General features: G+C 41.0%; 1 protein-coding gene across 1 annotated transcript; it reads left to right on the top strand.

Annotated features, from left to right (window-relative positions):
- Positions 1 to 432: 432 nt before the first annotated feature.
- LOC139743748 (galanin receptor 2a-like) lies at positions 433 to 1,578 on the top strand. The gene has a single exon (XM_071654203.1). The coding sequence runs from the start codon at positions 433 to 435 to the stop codon at positions 1,576 to 1,578; it is 1,146 nt and encodes a 381-aa protein (XP_071510304.1).
- The last annotated feature ends 18,134 nt before the right edge of the window (positions 1,579 to 19,712 follow it).

The raw sequence follows: 19,712 nt of genomic DNA, 5'->3' as shown, positions 1-19,712 counted from the left end.
ATGAATATATGATATCGATAAACATAAGAGCGCATACTGGCAAAAAAAAATAATAATAATACAAAGTCATGCTTCAGTTGAAAAAAAAAGGAAGAAAGAATAGAGAGGTCAACTAAAAAGCAAAGCTTGTAATTATACAGGATCAAAAGTGGGAAATGGTTTTTTTTTTGGAACACCTAGTACATGTACACGATAGACTCGCGAATCGTGTGGGAGTTACAATGAGCATGGTCGTAGGTCCATGCAATGAGTATAATGTATCTTTACTGGTTAATTCATTATCATATCTGTGCGCAACGAAGTGCGCATTCGATCACTCCAGATATATATTACAGGGCATACATTGCTCAAACCTGCACTCAACCAAAAACTTTTAACATCCTCTCGTCGTTTTCGGTAACGAGTGTTTAAGCTTTGCTTCATTAAATGACAATGGAAATGGAAACCACTCTGACGACTTCAAACTTTCTCGACTCGACATCGACTTGGACGTGGGACTTCGACGCGTCAAACAAGGATTTAGTCGTTAATATCGTATTCACCATCCTCGGCATAGTCGGAATACTCGGAAACGTGCTCGTCCTTGCAGTAATCAGCTTGCTGAAGGAGCTCCGCACATTCATGAACATCTTAATCGCCAACCAATCCCTGATTGATCTCGTCACCTCTCTGCTGGTGTTCCTTCACTGGTTTTCCGAAGTTCCGGTCAATGAGGAAAACAAAGTCCGTGCCTTTATGGCATGCACTGTCATCAACAGCAAGTACCTTTTCTGGAGTGCCATTGTGTCGTCGACGTTCAACCTTGTTCTTCTAACGTTGGAACGCTACCTCGCCGTCATGCACCCCATTAAGTACAAGAGAGCCACAACGAAAAGGCGGACAATAATCATCATCGCTCTCGCCCCCTGGCTTCTAGGGTTTGGATTCCAGACATACTCAACGATCCCTATTCGCGCTGAGGGGACAGCTTGCATAACGAAGATAGCGGGCAGGACGCTGATCGCCCTAGGGGTGATGTCCTTCTTTGTCCAATACCTTTTTCCTCTCTTGGTGATGATCTTTGTTTACGCCAGGCTAATAATGTCTCTACGGAATAGAGTCGCTCACTTCAATGCCCCCGGAATTGCCTTGAGAATGTCTGGTCGTGGCCGTCACGCCCGAAGCGCTAACGGTTACACCAGAGCTCCTCTTGGACAAAACGCCTTACCAAAGAATGCTGCTGCTGCTGGTCGTGATGCCGCCCGAATTCCAAACTACAGAGACAGAGCTCGGAAGAACATCGTGAAGACCCTTCTGATCGTGTCTGTAACCTTTGCGATCTGCTGGACTCCGAATCAAATCATGTATTTGAATTACAACCTCGGGGGATATCTCGATTTCGAAAGCCGCTTCTACTATTTCTCGGTCATCCTAGCCTTCTGCAATATGTGCATCAATCCTTTCATCTATGCCTTCAAGTATCGACGATTCAAGAAAGGGATGAAGAAGCTCTTCCTTTGCCGAAGTCTGGAGCCGCGTTTAACTGGTTGTACAGGCGTCTCTGTCATCAGTCATGAGGCTTGGAAGCGACAGCATTGAAGCTTTAAGTTCCATTCCTCTCCATGCTAAAGTTGACTTGAATAAATCGATTAAAATCAAACAGAATATGTGTCATAGAAGTTTCATCAAAATCGGACATAACATTTGAAAAAACGATATTAAAGTTTTGACTCTAACGTTTCACATACTTTTACCGAATGAAGTTTTGGTTGGGAACAAATAATGCAAATTAGCTGAAGGCAAAAAAAGAATAGCACACAAAGCATGTTTTAGCTTTAAAATTCAATAACTTCGACTAGTTCCCCTTCAAGATATCATCGCTATATACAGGTAAATGCAACACAACAATTTCACGTAACAGATATATTAATTTCCCACTAACAGATCTTATCATTTGTAGGCCTATATAGTTGATTGTTAATCAACAAAAGGTGAATTCAATTCTCTTTCATATCATGTCAAAAGCAGAGCTGATGATTTGGTGAATCTTAAGTAAGTGAGTAGGAAACGTGTGATGTGATGGCATCTAAATTTTTGACGCTATACCAATGTCACTGCTTCGTAGAAACATGTGACACTCTGATGTTCAATGACTTTCATTTCCAACACCGGTTTCCGATGAAACCCTTTCTCTATGTTTAATCGCACTGTGTACTGTATATAATACTCAACTTGATAATCGTATGTGCTTTGAGTGCCTAATTGATAGTAAAACTCCATTTATCGGGCTGTGCAACACACCGCCTGAAGTCCCGGCCACGGAAAGTGTTTACGTGGAAAAGCATACACGTTAACCACTGTTAACACTCCTAATAGGATAACAGCATCGTTGAAAATGTATAGGTTTGCCGAAGAGGCAATCATGTCTGTTGGATCAGCCCAGTCACGTTTGTGTGTGTGTGTGTGTGTGTGTGTGTGTGTGTGTGTGAGTGTTTGTGCTTTTTGGTAAACTCATAGAAACGAGGATATAGAGTGAACAGCAACATACACTTGATTTAAAAAAAAAAACAATGTCTGATTTTTGTTTTTCCAATGGCAATTTGCAAAGTGCGATATGTACGTAGATTGCATTCTTTACTTGGATCATTATTATGAGAGATTCTATTTACTAGAATATTTCCCTGGCGTCACGCTCTGGTTTCCTAATTTCCTTGTAAGAACCATGGGTGATATTGAATTGGCTCATGAATGTACATATCTGAGGGGGACTAATTGTTCAAAGAATTAGCAAACTATCCCACAATTATGTTTATCGCGAAAATAATTTACGTGCATCCATGTGCTGTGTGACATGATAGGAAATAATTATGTGGTTATCACCATATTATATAGTGAGAATTTGAAATTCGGTATTCAAGTTCTATTGCTATGTGTTGTTGCGATTCAAATCTCTCAGTTAACTCACACCATTGTAAATTCTTGGCACAGTACATCTCACAACCATAAATCCTTTTTTTTTTAGTGGTGTTATTTGGTTCTACCAAAACTGAAGAAGATAATATGCATATAATAATTTATTATGCTGAATTCCGTCGATCCTGGGGGTGAGGGGGGGGGCATGTATCACTAGTGATATCACGGTGGTATCGCATACGTGGAACTTGAGCTGATTATATACTCCAAGAAAAAGCACACTACCTATTTTCACTACACTACTTCTACACTAGGCACCTACCTCAAATATGAAAGTCTTTTGTTACTGTTACTATGTAACAATATCTGCACATGGTGCACTCATATTGCTGGTTATAGCAACATTATCATCTGCTAGCCCTAATAGCAGACTGACGTCAACAAGACGTCTTAATTAATGGTCGCAACTGGTCGCACGGCTAATGACCAGAAAATGGCGTGATTTTACGTCTTTTTGTAACGTATAAATCACGTCATGTCAATTGCGATCTTCTAATGACGTAAACTTTACGAACATTTTCCAACGTGAATTATTACCTAATTATATTCATGACGTATTAATGACGTAAAATTTACGTTAATTTTGCGACTTCTTTTTCACGTCATATTGACGACGTATTAATGACGTTGTATTCACGTTGATTTGCGACGTATTCATCACGTCTATTTAACGATGTATCAGGCCCGTAACTAGGAGGGGTTCAGGGGTCCCCTCACCCCCCGCCTGCCAGCAGCAAAAAAAACAAACAAACAAACAAACAAACAAATAAACAAAATAATGAAACAAGTTTTTGAATCTAGAGAGATAAGATACAGAGACTTCCATTTCAGAGTTAGACCAGTGTTTAAAAAAAATCGCTCAGTTAACTCACACCCTTGTAAATTCTTGGCACAGTACATCTCACAACCATAAACCCTATTCTTTTTTTGAATGGTGTTATTTGGTTCTACCAAAACTGAAGAAGATAATATGCATATAATAATTTATTATGTTGAATTCCGTCGATCCTGGGGGTGGGGGGGGGGGGCATGTATCACTAGTGATATCACGGTGGTATCGCATACGTGGAACTTGAGCTGATTATATACTCCAAGAAAAAGCACACTACCTATTTTCACTACACTACTTCTACACTACCTCAAATATGAAAGTCTTTTGTTACTGTTACTATGTAACGATATCTGCACATGGTGCACTCATACTGCTGGCTATAGCAACATTATCATCTGCTAGCCCTGATAGCAGACTGACGTCAACAAGACGTCTTAATTAATGGTCGCAACTGGTCGCACGGCTAATGACCAGAAAATGGCGTGATTTTACGTCTTTTTGTAACGTATAAATCACGTCATGTCAATTGCGACCTTCTAATGACGTAAACTTTACGAACATTTTCCAACGTGAATTATTACCTAATTATATTCATGACGTGTTAATGACGTAAAATTTACGTTAATTTTGCGACTTCTTTTTCACGTCATATTGACGACGTATTAATGACGTTGTATTCACGTTGATTTGCGACGTATTCATCACGTCTATTTAACGATGTATCAGGCCCGTAACTAGGAGGGGTTCAGGGGTCCCCTCACCCCTCGCCTGCGAGCAGCAAAAAAAAAAAAACAACAACAAACAAACAAACAAATAAATAAACAAAATAATGAAACAAGTTTTTGAATCTAGAGAGATAAGATACAGAGACTTCCATTTCAGAGTTAGACCAGTGTTAAAAAAAAAAAAAAATCTCTTAGTTAACTCACACCCTTGTAAATTCTTGGCACAGTACATCTCACAACCATAAACCCTATTCTTTTTTTGAATGGTGTCATTCGGTTCTACCAAAACTGAAGAAGATAATATGCATATAATAATTTATTATGTGGGGGGCATGTATCACTTAGTGATATCACAGTGGTATATAGCATACGCGGAACTTAAGCTGAGATACCGCGATTATAGTCAATCAGTTTACCTGTAAATATTTTTCTCTCTTGCACTGTATACTCCAAGAAAAAACACACTACTTGTTTTCACTACACTTCCTCTACACTATATACTTCAAATATGGAAGTCTTTTGTTATTTTGTACTGTTACCTGCACATGGTGCACTCATACTGCTGGTTATAGCAACATTATCATCTGCATCTGCGAACCCTGATAGCAGACTGACGTCAACAAGACGTCTTAATTAATGGTCGCAACTGGTCGCACGGCTAATGACCAGAAAATGGCGTGATTTTAACGTCTTTTTGTAACGTATAAATCACGTCATGTCAATTGCGACCTTCTAATGACGTAAACTTTACGAACATTTTCCAACATGAATTATTACCTAATTATATTCATGACGTATTAATGACGTAAAGTATACGTTAATTTTGCGACTTCTTTTTCACGTCATATTGACGACGTATACAATGAATGACGTTGAATTCTGTGCGACGATTTTAACGATGTATCAGGCCCGTAACTAGGAGAGGTTCAGAGCTCCCCCCCCCCCTCCCCGCCTGCCAGCATAAAAAAAGACAAAAACAAACAAATAAACAAAATAATGAAAAAAAGTTTTTGAATCTATAGATAAGACCATGCAGTGTTAAAAAAAAATCTTGAGTAACACCCCCGCCCCTCTGTAATATCAGCGATTATGGTAAGAGTCGAGTCTGATCTTATGTATTATGATAAACCTTTTGCATTGACGTCACAACTTGCCAAACGACCGATTACGACGCCATCTAAGAGGACGCACTCGTGACGTGGGTAAATATGCCTGCGACCGCGAAATTTGAATAAGTTGATTATGACCTTAAAATGAAACTTATTTATGTTTATGCTGCAGACATCTATAATCACATGTTTTAGCTTCTCAAAAAGGTCATTGTGAGCGAACTACGGCCGTCGAAAAAAAATATATATACACGTATATGGATTATTATTATTATTATTATTGCTACAAAGTATGGTCCAGATGTTGAAAAGTAAAGCAGTACAGGCCTACATATGGCACGCGCCACTTGGGAGCATCTACAAATTACAAACAACCAACCAAACTGAACTCCCCCCCCCCATTTCCTAAATAAAGCAAACAATGATGACTCGGTCAGACTGATCTATATGGGTATATAGAATAGGGATGATCAGGGGAGTCGCCCTATTGGGGCATTTTGGCCCCGCTCCATGGATCTTTTTAAATTGAAATTGAAATTGTCGAACTACACCACAAGAAGTATGCACCGGATCGTTGAAATGCAATTATGAAACTGCAAAAGCTCCCCCGTTCGGTTCATCTCGATAGACTTAGTCCCGGTAGTGTAGAGGGCGCTGTTGATGATACAGCCGATCACCATTAGCATTGATACGAAGATTGCCGAAATTGAGCTGTCATCAAGAGTAAAGCGCGTAGGTGTTGCTAAGTAACGTTGCCTTCGTTGTCTTCTCTGCGCATTACGCAGTCTGTAGTAATGCCAGGGTGCGTGCACATGTGCTTCTTATTATGACATCACAAAAGAAATTTGCTAAAGCTGTCATCCCCCTGAGCCGAATCATGAGCCGAACTGTGATCGGACCACTGACACAGTGGATCGGACTTCTTCGGACTCGGGAAAGTGGGCCAAAGCGTAAGCGCCCAAGAGAAGTCGATAGCATAGGTCTCTATAGGAAACTTGCACCGTGCGCCCACGTACGCATTTGACTAAGGGTGCGTTCGAGCGCTCTAAAGCGAACCAAAGCGAACTGAACCAAAGCGTACCGTACCGTACCATGCCAATTTTGGTTCGTTCGAGCGCTCTGTGGAGAAAGTGTACTAGTACCTCACGAGTTATTTTTAGAAAAGGTCACGCTTGTTTACAGCAAGAATGTCATTCACCTCTCGCTTGAACTACTTACAGCTGTCCCGAACAAAGAGAATGATGTTTTTGCATTGTGACGTATGCGCTTGATACGCGCATGCTTTACAACGAACTTTTGGTACGCTTTGGTACGCTTTTGGAGCACATCGGGAAGTGGTCCACTTTTGGCTCGGTACAGTACGGTACGGTACACTTTTAGGAGTGTTCGAACGCTCCTCTGGCGCGGGTACGGTACGGTACAGTTCGCTTTAGGAGAGCGCTCGAACGCACCCTGTAACACCGGGACCATGCACCTCCGCCAAGGGAGGAGGTTTGTTTTCGTTACCGTTGGTTTTTTACTTAGTTCGTTAGTTTGTCCGTGTGCAAAATAACTCAAAAAGTAGTTAACGGATTGGGATGAAACTTGCAGGAAAGGTTGAGAATGACACAAGTAACAAACGATTAACTTTTGGTAGTGATCCGAGAATTTTTGGGGAATTCATGAAGGATTTTTGATATTTTGGTAGGTAAGGTCATTGAACTTGGGAGTTCAGGCTGCGCGTATTTGAGGTTTGCATGCGCGCACTATAGTGCGTGCTCTAGTTTCTGTTATATCCCTCACAAAATGCATCTCGTCCTCTGATTGGTCGAGAGCACTGTAAACAATATACGAATAATTTATGACTTGTGAGTGCATAGGGCACGAATATCGCACGAGGCGCGAGATGAGCCACTGGTCTATTCAACAAGGCGCGTAGCGCCGCGTTGAATAGACCAGTGGCGAATCTCGCGCCGAGTGCGGTATTACGTGCCCCAATGCACGAACAAAATCATAAATTATTCGTTTTATACAACACCTTGTCCACAATCACAATACAAAATTAGTGACCGCCAACTCAGGAAGGCCCAAAAATAAATGTAACAATTAGGCAGAGAATTGTAAACCACCCTGTGTACTGCTTTCAAACACTCGTCATGATTCGACCACACAGTCACAGGAATCACGAACTCCGCAGGGTCTATACCCATTCTACGCTAACGTTAGATCGAGTTAGGCCTGACTGTTAGGTCGATCTGAGATGTCGGTAGATCTAGTAGTAGGTCTAGACTTTGTCTATTTCCGAAAATGATTTTGTATAAAAACACAGAAAAATAATCAAATTACGGTTTCTCAACTTGAAATGAAGTCTTGATGTTGGGATCACTGTAGTCCACGTAGCAGATCAGAGTCAAAAGTAAAAACACAGCAGTACCGCTAGGTGTATACAGGCCGCGATACATGCAACTAGCTAGGTAAAGTAACTGCGCGTACACGTTAACGTTGCAGTACTCCGCCGCGCCTGGTCTGTGAGACTTACCGGCAGCGCAGCGCAGCCGGCCAGCACGTACACTGTACAATGTAGTTTGCTGGCGCTTTGCTACGGGTGTGAGCCACAGAACTCTGTGAGCGGCCATGCATTAGTAGCCCCCCGCGAAGCCGTGCTATAGTACCTTCGAGCCGTGCTATAGGCCCATGCCAGGGGCCTATTGTATGGCTGTCACTCTCAATGAGTTTGATAGGTATTTTCTATTGAATGTCATGTGACATGTTCTTGGCCAATCACAATTCGACATCATTCTGAGGTGTTGTATAACAAAACATAATTCTACCATACAAGTGCGCGAAAAAGACTATACTCCCTAGGGAAATGGTATACAAATAATGACTGCTATGAGGGGCACAGTTAAAATTATGGGCCCAAGGTGATGTGAAAACCGTAAGTCGCTATGCCCGAAGCGAAGCTGAGGGCATGGTTACGGTTTTCACATCACCGAGGGCCTACATAATTTTAACTGTACCCCGAATATCAAGCAGTCATTATTTGTTTTATATACCGAAAATATAGATTCCGAAATATAGATACCGAAAACATAGATTCTAGTCTCTTTTACAGCACTCGTAATCAATGCTGATCGACAGCGCGGCGGTCGTATCATTGGTGCGTACAGTGATGTGTATCACTACGTACGTTACGTGTACTACGGGGTTGCGATTGTCTCCAAACCAGTCTGCTAGTCTCTTTTACAGCACACTGATTGAATGCGCGGCGGTCGTATCATTGGTGCGTACATATGAGCAATCTACGTGTACGGGGTCGCGACTGCCTCTAAAACCTATTTACTAACTGTGCCCGGGCCCCGGTCACAGTAACTAAAAAATAGGGCACAGTTATTTTCATGACTCCCCTTTTAACCAATCACATGAGAGGATTCTAGAAATGAGGTATATAATATACAAATATACCAGGCCTGAGAGGCTCTGGTTGAAACTATGCGCATGAGGTGACTTCAGTAGCACTATTTTCTGAGGGGCGCAGCCCCGAAGAAAATAGTGCTACTGAAGTCACCGAAGGCACATGTAGTTTCAACCGGTGCCTCGAAAAATTGGCCTGGTATATTTGTTTTATATCCCTCCCAATGAATTTAAAAGTATTCGACTGCTGGTATTCTGTAATTTACCTTTTTTTTAAGGGCATCTTGCTTTACTTTTCAAGAAGATTGACTAGTCATTCACGCTCGGGAAAGCAGCTCAGCAGGAGGGCAGCGCGTACGCGTACTATGAAGAGACAACTGCGCGCTCAGCCGCTGAAGTGTACTCGGTGCATTGCTGTACAACGTACTGGTAAACATGCGCAAACTGCAAACTCACTACGCGCTTCATACATGCAATACGCCTATCCGATCTGTCAACAAGTACGTTCGGTTGCCAGTGCGGCGATGTGCGTGCTCGAGCTGATCAACGATGTGACTGTGAGCTGCAGTTGATTGTGTTTCCTGTCGTCTTTCTACCTAGCTGTCATGTCTGTACATGAATATGGACTATCATTTCCTGTTAAAATGCAAGTATACATTGTAAATTTGGGTAGCATTCAGTAACAGCGTATAAGGTTAGATTAGGCACTGGAAAAAATCTAGCAATTAAAGCATCGAGTGCCACTGTAAATTCGTGTGATTCGTACGGTGTTCTAACGTAAACAGTGAACAAGTTAGACTCTAACTTACTCGTTAGACACTCTAAAAAAATAATTATTAGGAATGAGATTACGGGAAATAGGGCCGGAGTCTGAGTCTGTCTGTTAGACAGGTAGAACTAACGTTAGGCTTAACTAGCGCTAACGTTAGAGCAGGCCTACTATCTACTGCAGTTTCGTTTGTCAACATCTTTTGGGTGGGTCGCTCGAGTTAGTGAACTGCGAGACCAACTTTCAAACGGCGAAGCATGAACTCCCCAAAGGCCTACGGTACGTCGAAGAACCCTAGCTTGCTTATTGTTGTCTAATTATAGATCTACGATATCGCCTACTCTGTTGTAACGTAGAATGAGGGCTTTATAAGAGTCTGAGTCTGAGTCTCTCTAACGTAACCCGTGTCGCATTGAGTGTATGCGTGCCTTGTGGTTCTCGCGAAGTGCAGTGATCTAAGGCGCCGCGATACCCATTCATTTGTACATGAAATCTCTCGCGAAGCGAAGGTGCTGCGATACCCATTCATTTACATGTGAAATATTTCGCGTCGCGACGCGAAGCAAAAAAGGCGCGAAAATCACCAGCGTGGTTTAGTTTTTACCATTTCCCTAGGGAGTAGTCTTTTTCGCGCACTTGTATGGTAGAATTATGTTTTGTTGTTTACAGTGCTCTCGACCAATCAGAGGACGAGATGCATTTTGTGAGGGATATAATATACAAATATACTTGGCCTTGAGAGTTTCTTGTTAAAACTATGGGCAGAGGTGACTCCAAACCAGTACTATTCACTGAGGGGCGCAGCCCCGAAGTGAATAGTACTAGTTTGGAGTCACCGAGGCCCATAGTTTTAACAAGAAACTCGAAACTAGGCAAAGTATGTTTGTTTTATATTTTGGATCAAAAATTTGAATAAAAAGTGAAAATCATTATAGGCTTAGCCTATAAACCCCGGGACGCTCCGTGTACACAGTTACACTGCAACACTGCATGTTGGGGCTGGTCGCAGTTAGGCTTAGCCGCACTGCGGCGGCAGCGCAGCGCCTGCAATACGCAGCAGTGCGAGAGACCGGAAATTGAAAAACGTAGCAGCCGTGGCACCGCCATAGTTGCCCGTCGCATGTATCGAAGCGCTCGTATGGCCGCTGCAAACCTGAACACTAGAATTCGGGACCGGACGTGGACGGACCACGTACACTTGATTGTAAAGAAGGGTGATTGTGACGTCATTTTGCAAATAGTATATACTATTTGCAAAATGTCGTCATAAAAGTGACGTCATTTTGCAAATAGTACTTCATGGAGTGTCGAACACACTAACACTCTAAAATAGTTCAAAATACCTATAATCACGTGAAGCTCTTTTAACCAATCAATGGAAGACAAATTTTTGATCCAAAATATAATATACAAATATACCAGGCCTGAGAGGCTCTGGTTGAAACTATGCGCATGAGGTGACTTCAGTAGCACTATTTTCTGAGGGGCGCAGCCCCGAAGAAAATAGTGCTAAGTGAAGTCACCGAAGGCACATACTTTCAACCGGTGCCTCGAAAAATTGGCCTGGTATATTTGTTTTATATCCCTCCCAATGAATTTAAAGGGAAGCAGTCCTGAGATTTTCACTGTACTGATAATTAAGAAGAGTAAAAAATATAAACTTTCACCAATTTATACGCTTGGACATCAAAAATTGTCTCCGTACGCGATTTTTGAAAAATAATTCCTGCAGGCGATCGTGAAAGAGCCGGCAAAAAGATGCTACGTAGTGCATGCCCTACTCACCAAGTTGACAGCCGTGCCTCTAAAAACCAATTTAAGTGTTCAAATGATTAGTTGCAATTTTATCATATAATGTGAAAGTTTGTGGTTTTATAATTTCAAACAAAATATTTCAAGCTTAGATATATATAATTTACGAAAAATTAATATTGTAAACATAAATTTATATGTATTTTTAAACCAAATATACCATGAACTTGACATCAAATAGGCACGGTCGTTTTCTAGCTTCCGTCCGTGTTGCATACTTCTTAGCGTAGAAACCACTCTCGCGCGCAAATCCTTACCATACCAATGTATACATACACAGTACACTCGACTCCGTCCAGTCGATTTTGGCATTCAAACCGAAGATAACCTGTGCATGAGAGAGTCGAATTCTTCAAAGAAAATATTGTTTGTATCTCAATATTTCTGTAAGTAGTCAGATAATCGCCTTTCCTCGAAAAAAAAAAAAAATATGACGTGAGCCGGGAAGGGTAAACACAGGGGGTCGTAGGGATATGATTTCGCTCCACTTTGCCGTGCATGTCCAGTCGGCACTGGCAGCAGCTAGCTCAGTGGCACTGTACTGCAGTCCAACCCCGGCTGCAGGCCCAGGGTAAATTAAACATAGCTAGCCACTTTCCTTACCTCTCTACGCTTTTTTTCCCTCGGTTCTCTTCGAAGTCGATGCTCGAGGTGTTTCTGTTTTATAACTCATGTGAGCAAATGGTCAGGATTGCATCTGGTTTCAGGAGTTTTCTCGGTTTATAACCGAGGGCCACAGCCTGCCGGTCCACGTAAAAACATCGCTTCACAAATTGTCCACGCACAGGTAGGTCACAACACGATTTCGAGATTTTGTAGGCCCTATAGGATGTTCGGCATCGTTGTACCGATATTTCCCAGCCATACAGCTCACCTTTCACGATACTTTTGTTGGTCTGGGACGGAAAAAAGGATTTTCCTGGGAAATTTTCTGCACGATTCGAGCAAAACTACTGATGTAAGATAGCCTGACCAGACGACGCTGAATGCGGTCGCCCCTGTAGTGTACTAGCAGGCCTGTGTAAAATCGTTTCTACCTACAAATATGTACACTCTGTACGTACTATAGAACATGCATGAGCGGCGACAGGTAGGGCTGCAGCTGCGCTTGAGACTGGAAAAGTGCGAAGGGCAAACCGCGTACGGGATGCGTACGCGTATCTACCGTAGATCTATCATCTAGTTGTACCGTCCACACGTGCGAATATAATACACAATACATACACACACACACAAACACACACACACACACACACACAACGTAGAAACAATGTCAAAATACGAGTCGGAGTAGCCACCGACGTCTTCATGCATCCGGGTAAACTAGGGAGCGTACGGATAACGAGCAGAACACGGCTGGAAAGAGTTGTGCATCGACGACGTATGACTCTCCGCCAAGACTTGCTCATTAGCATATTCACCATGCAGAGTCACACTTTTTCAACCAAAATGTACGAGCTTATTTGGTGATTTTAAAGTTTGTTTTTGGCGAAAGTAGTTCATTGGAGGTACCAACAACAACATATTTTTTTAAATTTCGTGAGGACTGTGTCCCTTTAAGAGTATTCGACTGCTGGTATTCTGTAATTTACCTCTTTTTTAAAGGCATCTTGCTTTACTTTTCAAGAAGATTGACTAGTCATTCACGCTCGGGAAAGCAGCTCAGCAGGAGGGCAGCGCGTACGCGTACTATGAAGAGACAACTGCGCGCTCAGCCGCTGAAGTGTACTCGGTGCATTGCTGTACAACGTACTGGTAAACATGCGCAAACTGCAAACTCACTACGCGCTTCATACATGCAATACGCCTATCGGATCTGTCAACAAGTGAAGTACGTTCGGTTGCGCCATTGCCAGTGCGGTGATGTGCGTGCTCTCGAGAGCTGATCAACGATGTGACTGTGAGCTGCAGTTGATGGTGTTTTCTGTCGTCTTTCTACCTAGCTGTCATGTCTGTACATGAATATGGACTATCATTTCCTGTTAAAATGCAAGTATACATTGTAAGTTTGGGTAGCATTCAGTAACAGCGTATAAGGTTAGATTAGGCACTGGAAAAATTCTAGCAAATAAAGCATCGAGTGCCACTGTAAATTCGTGTGATTCGTACGGTGTTCTAACGTAAACAGTGAACAAGTTAGACTCTAACTTACTCGTTAGACACTCTAAAAAATAATTATTAGGAATGAGATTACGGGAAATAGGGCCTACTGTTAGACAGGTAGAACTAACGTTAGGCTTAATTAGCGCTAACGTTAGAGCAGGCCTACTACTAGTATCTACTGCAGTTTCGTTTGTCAACATCTTTGGGTGGGTCGCTCGAGTTTAAATAGTGAACTGCGAGACCAACTTTCAAACGGCGAAGCATGAACTCCCCAAAGGCCTACGGTACGTCGAAGAACCCTAGCTTGCTTATTGTTGTCTAATTATAGATCTACGATATCGCCTACTCTGTTGTAACGTACCAAAAAATGTGCACCATCTCTGAATTTCAGGTCAAAAGATGCAAAACCTCCCACGTGTGGGAGGGGGCCAATCCCCCCCCCCCCCCCCCCCCCACGCACACACACCCTCTCCCAGCAAACGAAGTAAATCTAACATAACTTTTTGCCTTTAATATTCACTGTTCTTATAATGAAAATGAGTTTCAGTGTAATTATTAAATTACTTATTGACCAAAACGCTCTGCCATACCAATGTTAGATGTCAAAAATTTTAAATTCAGATTTTGAGTCTCCTTAATTGGTATTGCTCGGTAGCCTATGTGTGAATTGAGGGAGCTGAACATAAACTTGAACTAAAAAGGTCCGCTTTTTTTAATAATTCTGTACCCCCCCCCCCCAAAAAAAAATCCTATTTATGGGCCTGCGTATCAATAACGTAAAATTTACGTTGTTTTGCGACGCACATTGTATTTATGACATCATATTGGCGACGTATTGATGACGTGAAATTAAACGTCTGTTTTGCGACGTATTTATGATGTCATATCAGCGAGGTATTCAAGACTTAAAATTCAAGTCAGTTTTGCGACATATTATTCACGTCATATTTATGACGTCTTGTTCTGCGATGCATTTATGACGTTTTGATCTGCGATGCATTTATGACGTCATATTAACAGTATATTAATGTCGTCAAATCTACGTTGCTTTTTGACGTGTTTATCACCCCAGTGTATGTTAGCAACGTATTTTCTGACAGCAGAGACACGTCAGAAAGACGTCAATTCACGTCAGCGCTGTCGTCAGAAAGTCGTCGTAAACTGTCGGCAACTTGTATGTTTGCTCGAATGCAAGACGATAAGTAAAGAAAAATGGACGACATTTATTAGACGTCTCAAACTGCCGTCAAAATGTCGTATTTTTGCTCAAATGGAAGACGTCCAAGAGACGTCATTGTGACGTCTGTCTAAACGTCTAAATGATTATTATAAACATGGCCGGCGGAACCGTGGGGGCCGTGGGGGCTCGGCCCCCACACTTTTGTGCACCTTACAAAGAAATATACACAAGGTGTCATCATTTTGGGCCCCCACACTTTTTTAACCCGGAAGTACGTAAGTGGCACTAAATAGAAATAGACAGAGGTCTTGAAGTGTTTTTCCACAGAAGACTTACCTTTAAAGCCCAAACAAAGTTCTGGTACGCCTGCAAAAGTTGTCAAATTTCGCTCCCAAATGTGAACGTTTGCTTAGGAAATGTGCAGGATAGCGATGTTATTACAAGATATTCGATGGGTAACGACGAAAATGCGAAATATTAACCAAAAAAGGTTCAGTGTCAGTACTTACCCGAACGGGGTCAGGCTAAACTCGGACTCGGGGGTAACTCAGCTTCGCTTTGACGGCGGGATGAGTTGTAATGGTTGTCCCTCTGATTGTACAATGTTGTCCTATGGGAGCGGCCTGTATAAACTAGCGCTTCGTTTTCTGGCTACTCGCAGTAATGGTCCGAGTTGTTACAACGCGCGCATCAAAAACCTCTTTTGCGCGCATGCAAAATTAGTGTGCGCCTATCAAGCACCTCTAAAACAATCAAAGGCGCTTGATAAACAACAACAAAAACTCCAAAGACCGCGCGTCTCAGCAATTGAGGACCGCGCGCTGTCATTTTTGTTTTGTTTTGTACAGGATTACGTTAGCACGCACTTTCCTGTCCATTCAATTCAGTTAGGCCTCATTTCGTATTATGCAGTGGCCAGTAGAATGTGGCGATCACTTACTGCGTGTGAATTGTCTGAAGTAGGGTCGAATTTTTCCCGAGACCGAGTTAGTCTGGAGCCTTCTGGAATAAAAGTCGGTTTTCCTACTATTATTATTTTTCTCAAAATATTCCAAACCGACTCATCATTCCGGCAAACCGCGTCAGCCAGGTAAGTTTCTTAGTGGACTCTTTCGATATATTGCAAGCAAAAATGAAATGGTGCTAGACGGGTTCTCAATCACTTACCGAAACTTAGTTTTCACTTTAACCTTTATTTTTGTTTTCTTCTGAGCTGGGGACCTTTGTTTGTTTGTTGTTTTTTTTTTGTGTGTGTGTGTTTTTTGTTTTGTTTTGTTTTGTTTTGTTTTTTTTGCTTGTTAGATCATGAAACCCGGAAGTGGGCCCCCACACTTTTGAAAACGCTCCGCCGGCCCTGATAAAGACATCTTACTGATGTGTATCTCACTATCATTAGGGCGGTGAGTTTGCTCAGTCGGTATCGCGTTTGCCTTACGATCCAAAGGACCTGGGTTCGCCAATTCCCGCGTTCCACTGAGCAATGCTGTGTGTAGTCATACCGTCCCCTCTAGTCATGCTAGTAGGAGGCAAAACACTCTGTCCCTCGGATAGGACATAAAATGGAGGTCCCGTGTGTGAGAGAGTCACAACTCATGCACGAAAAAGATCCCGCTTCATTCATTCATCGCAAAGAGCAGGGTGTTAAACCCGGTGAAGTGGTCTTGCCTAACATCCACTGGACCCCATGAAGAAACCAGCTATTGAAGCTGAATGTGGGCTATCCAGCCATCTTCTCAGAAAACAAACAAACAAACAAACAAACAAACAAACTATTTCAACGACAAGATGTCACGTCAGAATAACCTAATAAGCATCTGTCGTTTACAACTTATGACTTTTGAACATTTACTGGTACAGAAAAAAAGAAAAGAAAAACGTCTTACTGGCGTCTTTTTCACTCAATTAAACAAAGAAAATGGACGTCATTTTGACGTCATTTTTAAGTCGTGATAGCTAGGTTGATTAGTATTTACTTACAAGATCTAATGTAGCTGTAGGCATCTACAGGTACAACCTTGATACAAATCATGGTTAACCTACCTTAAAGGACAAGTCCACCTTCATATACATAAGGATTGAGAGAATGCAGCAATATTAGTAGCACACATCAGTGAAAGTTTGAGGAAAATTGGACAATCCATTCAAAAGTTACGAATATTTCAATTTTCTGCGCAGTCACTGCTGGATGAGAAGACTACTACAGTGTATGATGTCATAGGACATAAAATGGAGGTCCCGTGTATGAGAGAGTCACAGCTCATGCACATAAAAGATCCCGCTTCATTCATTCATCGCAAAGAGCAGGGTGTCTAACCCGGTGAAGTGGTCCCACCCCATATCCAACTGGGCCCCATGGAAGACCAGCTTAGTGTAGCTGAATATGGGCTATCCAGCCATCTTCACAGATGGAAAATGAACAACAACAACTATATAAGGAAAATAAAAGGAGAATTTCACAAAACTTTACTTTTTGAATAAAGTGCACATTTCTTCGACTTGCTACTGACGTATGTTAAGGGTAATATTATTCCCCCTGCCTTCTGAAAGAGAGAAGTCGAGTGTTCTTTTGTTATGCGAGAAAAATGGAAATATGTTGAATTTTCTTTATTCTTTCTTTAGTTGTACTCATGTGACATCACAAGCTAAAGTATTCTTTTCATCCAGCCGTGACTGAGCAGAAACTTCAAAAATGCATAACTTTTTAACGGATTTTCCGATTTTGCTCAAACTCTCACTGATGTGTTCTACTAATTTTGCTGCATTCACTCAACCCACATGTCTATGACGGTGAACTTGTCCTTTAATATACTCATGTCTAAACCGTATACCTACGTCTGTCACCTATTCCTAGTTGCTAAGTCTGTTGTATCACGTTTTCATATACTGGCAAAAAGTTGTAATGCTTCATGATGTGGTTACTAATGGGTCCAGCACAACCTCCATTTGGAAGGTATTTAAGGATCTTTTGGAAAAAAAATAAAAACAACATCTGTTCTAAAATCATCGAAAATGGATATGAAGTTTGCATCAAAATGTTATTGCAAAATCTTTTAATGAGTATTTCATTGATATGGGACTAAATTCAGCATCTTCTATAATGTAACCAAAGGTAAATTTATGCAGTATCTTTCTGAATCACTAAGTATTTCTCTTTTTTTCTCGCCAACTTCATACTATGAAATTGATGCTATCGTAAAAGATCTCAAATCCAGTAAGTCTTCGGGTTATGACGGTTTAAGTGTATACCTCCCTAACCCAATGAAGCCCGAGGGCCCATTATGCCCCTACTAGATTTTCATTTGCCACTCCTTCGCGTTTAATCTAAATTCAACCAAATTTGGTGACTTTTCATAAAATCTTTTTGTAAACATTTTGCTATATAACTTAGCTATATTTGATATGGCAACCACAAACTGACAATCATGTCAGTCAGATTTTGCATTATTTTCCAATATCAATGAGCAATATTACAGTGTATGAAATAGGCATTTCTTGGCTGAAATTCGCTGAAGATGCAAAATGTGAATTAATTACGGTCCTAAAATGTTTTTCGTATTATTTTCTTTGTTTTTATGTGACAAAGGCATAAAACAATAGACAAAATAGAGATAATTGAAAACATCAGTGTTTTCCAAAGATTGCCCTCCTATTTTGTGTCATTTTTATTCCTTCACCCAATTAAGTTATGTCCGTAATATCATTTTTTATCATATTATCAATCTGCTACTCAAAATTCCAATATTATGCAAATATGAAATGTGATAACTATACATGTACCTATCCCAAACATTTCATCACAGGTCTCAAAATGTATTTCTTTATGTTGTTATGAATAGCGCCCCTATGTGGTGACCTTGAGAAATCTTAACCATATAACAAGTAATAAGATTCCACTTGCTTATCATCTATGGCAAATAATAATAAAAATGACTGGTCTATAATAAGACATATATACTGGAGATAAAGAAATCATACAGAAAATCATGTTTTTAGCACATTTCCTATGTATTTCTTTATATTTTGGTAAATAGTGCCCTCAATGGGTGACCTTGAGAAAATTCAAATTCACAGTTATGTAGAGTAGGACCCTATGAGTTGCTCTACCCATGTACCAAATATAACGATGATATATCAAATAATGAAAACGTTACGCAGGGGGCATCCCCTTGGACTCGGGAAGGGTCGAAATAGCTTGGGCTTAATAGGGTTAAACAGATTATTCATCTTATCGCATCCCCACGAGTACATCATATATTATGCAACACTTCTTTAAATTCACTCCGTTGCCCAAACTCACTGAAATCATAAATCGGTAAAACATTTTAAAATGATAAGATTAAAGTCTGCGTTTAATTGGCAAAGATTTGTGTCTTTTTCTTATTTCGTACGGATTAAAGAATTTGACCAGTTCTATTTAATCTTTCCCAAAACCTACCTAATCAGTTGTCGAAGTCTTTTGTTGATTACGGTTACTCTATGTTGTAATCTTAGACGGTGCTCTCACACTGTTATTTATAGTACCGTTAACATCGAGTTCGTATTGTGTATGTCTTATCTAATATAATATAACATTGGTAAAACATTTTTAGAATAGGCAAATTAAGATGAAAGTCTGTGGGGTTTTTTTTTTGCAAAGATTTGTGAGTTTTTCTTATCTTGTGCGAATTAAAAGATTTAACCAGATCTATTTAATCTAACCGAAATCCTAATCAGTTGTCGAAGTCTTTTGTTGGTTACGGTTATCATAATATGTATAACAATCCTCAGACGGTGCCCTCACACTGCTACTTTTAGTAATTATCATAATACGGCAAACTGTTAACATCAAGAGCGTATT

The sequence above is a fragment of the Diadema antillarum genome, unplaced genomic scaffold (genome assembly GCF_040938485.1).
Source record: "Diadema antillarum isolate AM-2024a unplaced genomic scaffold, OU_Dant_1.0 seq00001105_RagTag, whole genome shotgun sequence".
In the NCBI taxonomy this organism is placed as follows: domain Eukaryota; kingdom Metazoa; phylum Echinodermata; class Echinoidea; order Diadematoida; family Diadematidae; genus Diadema; species Diadema antillarum.
Note: the sequence above shows the minus strand (reverse complement) of the source record. Positions and strands in the feature narration are given on the sequence as shown.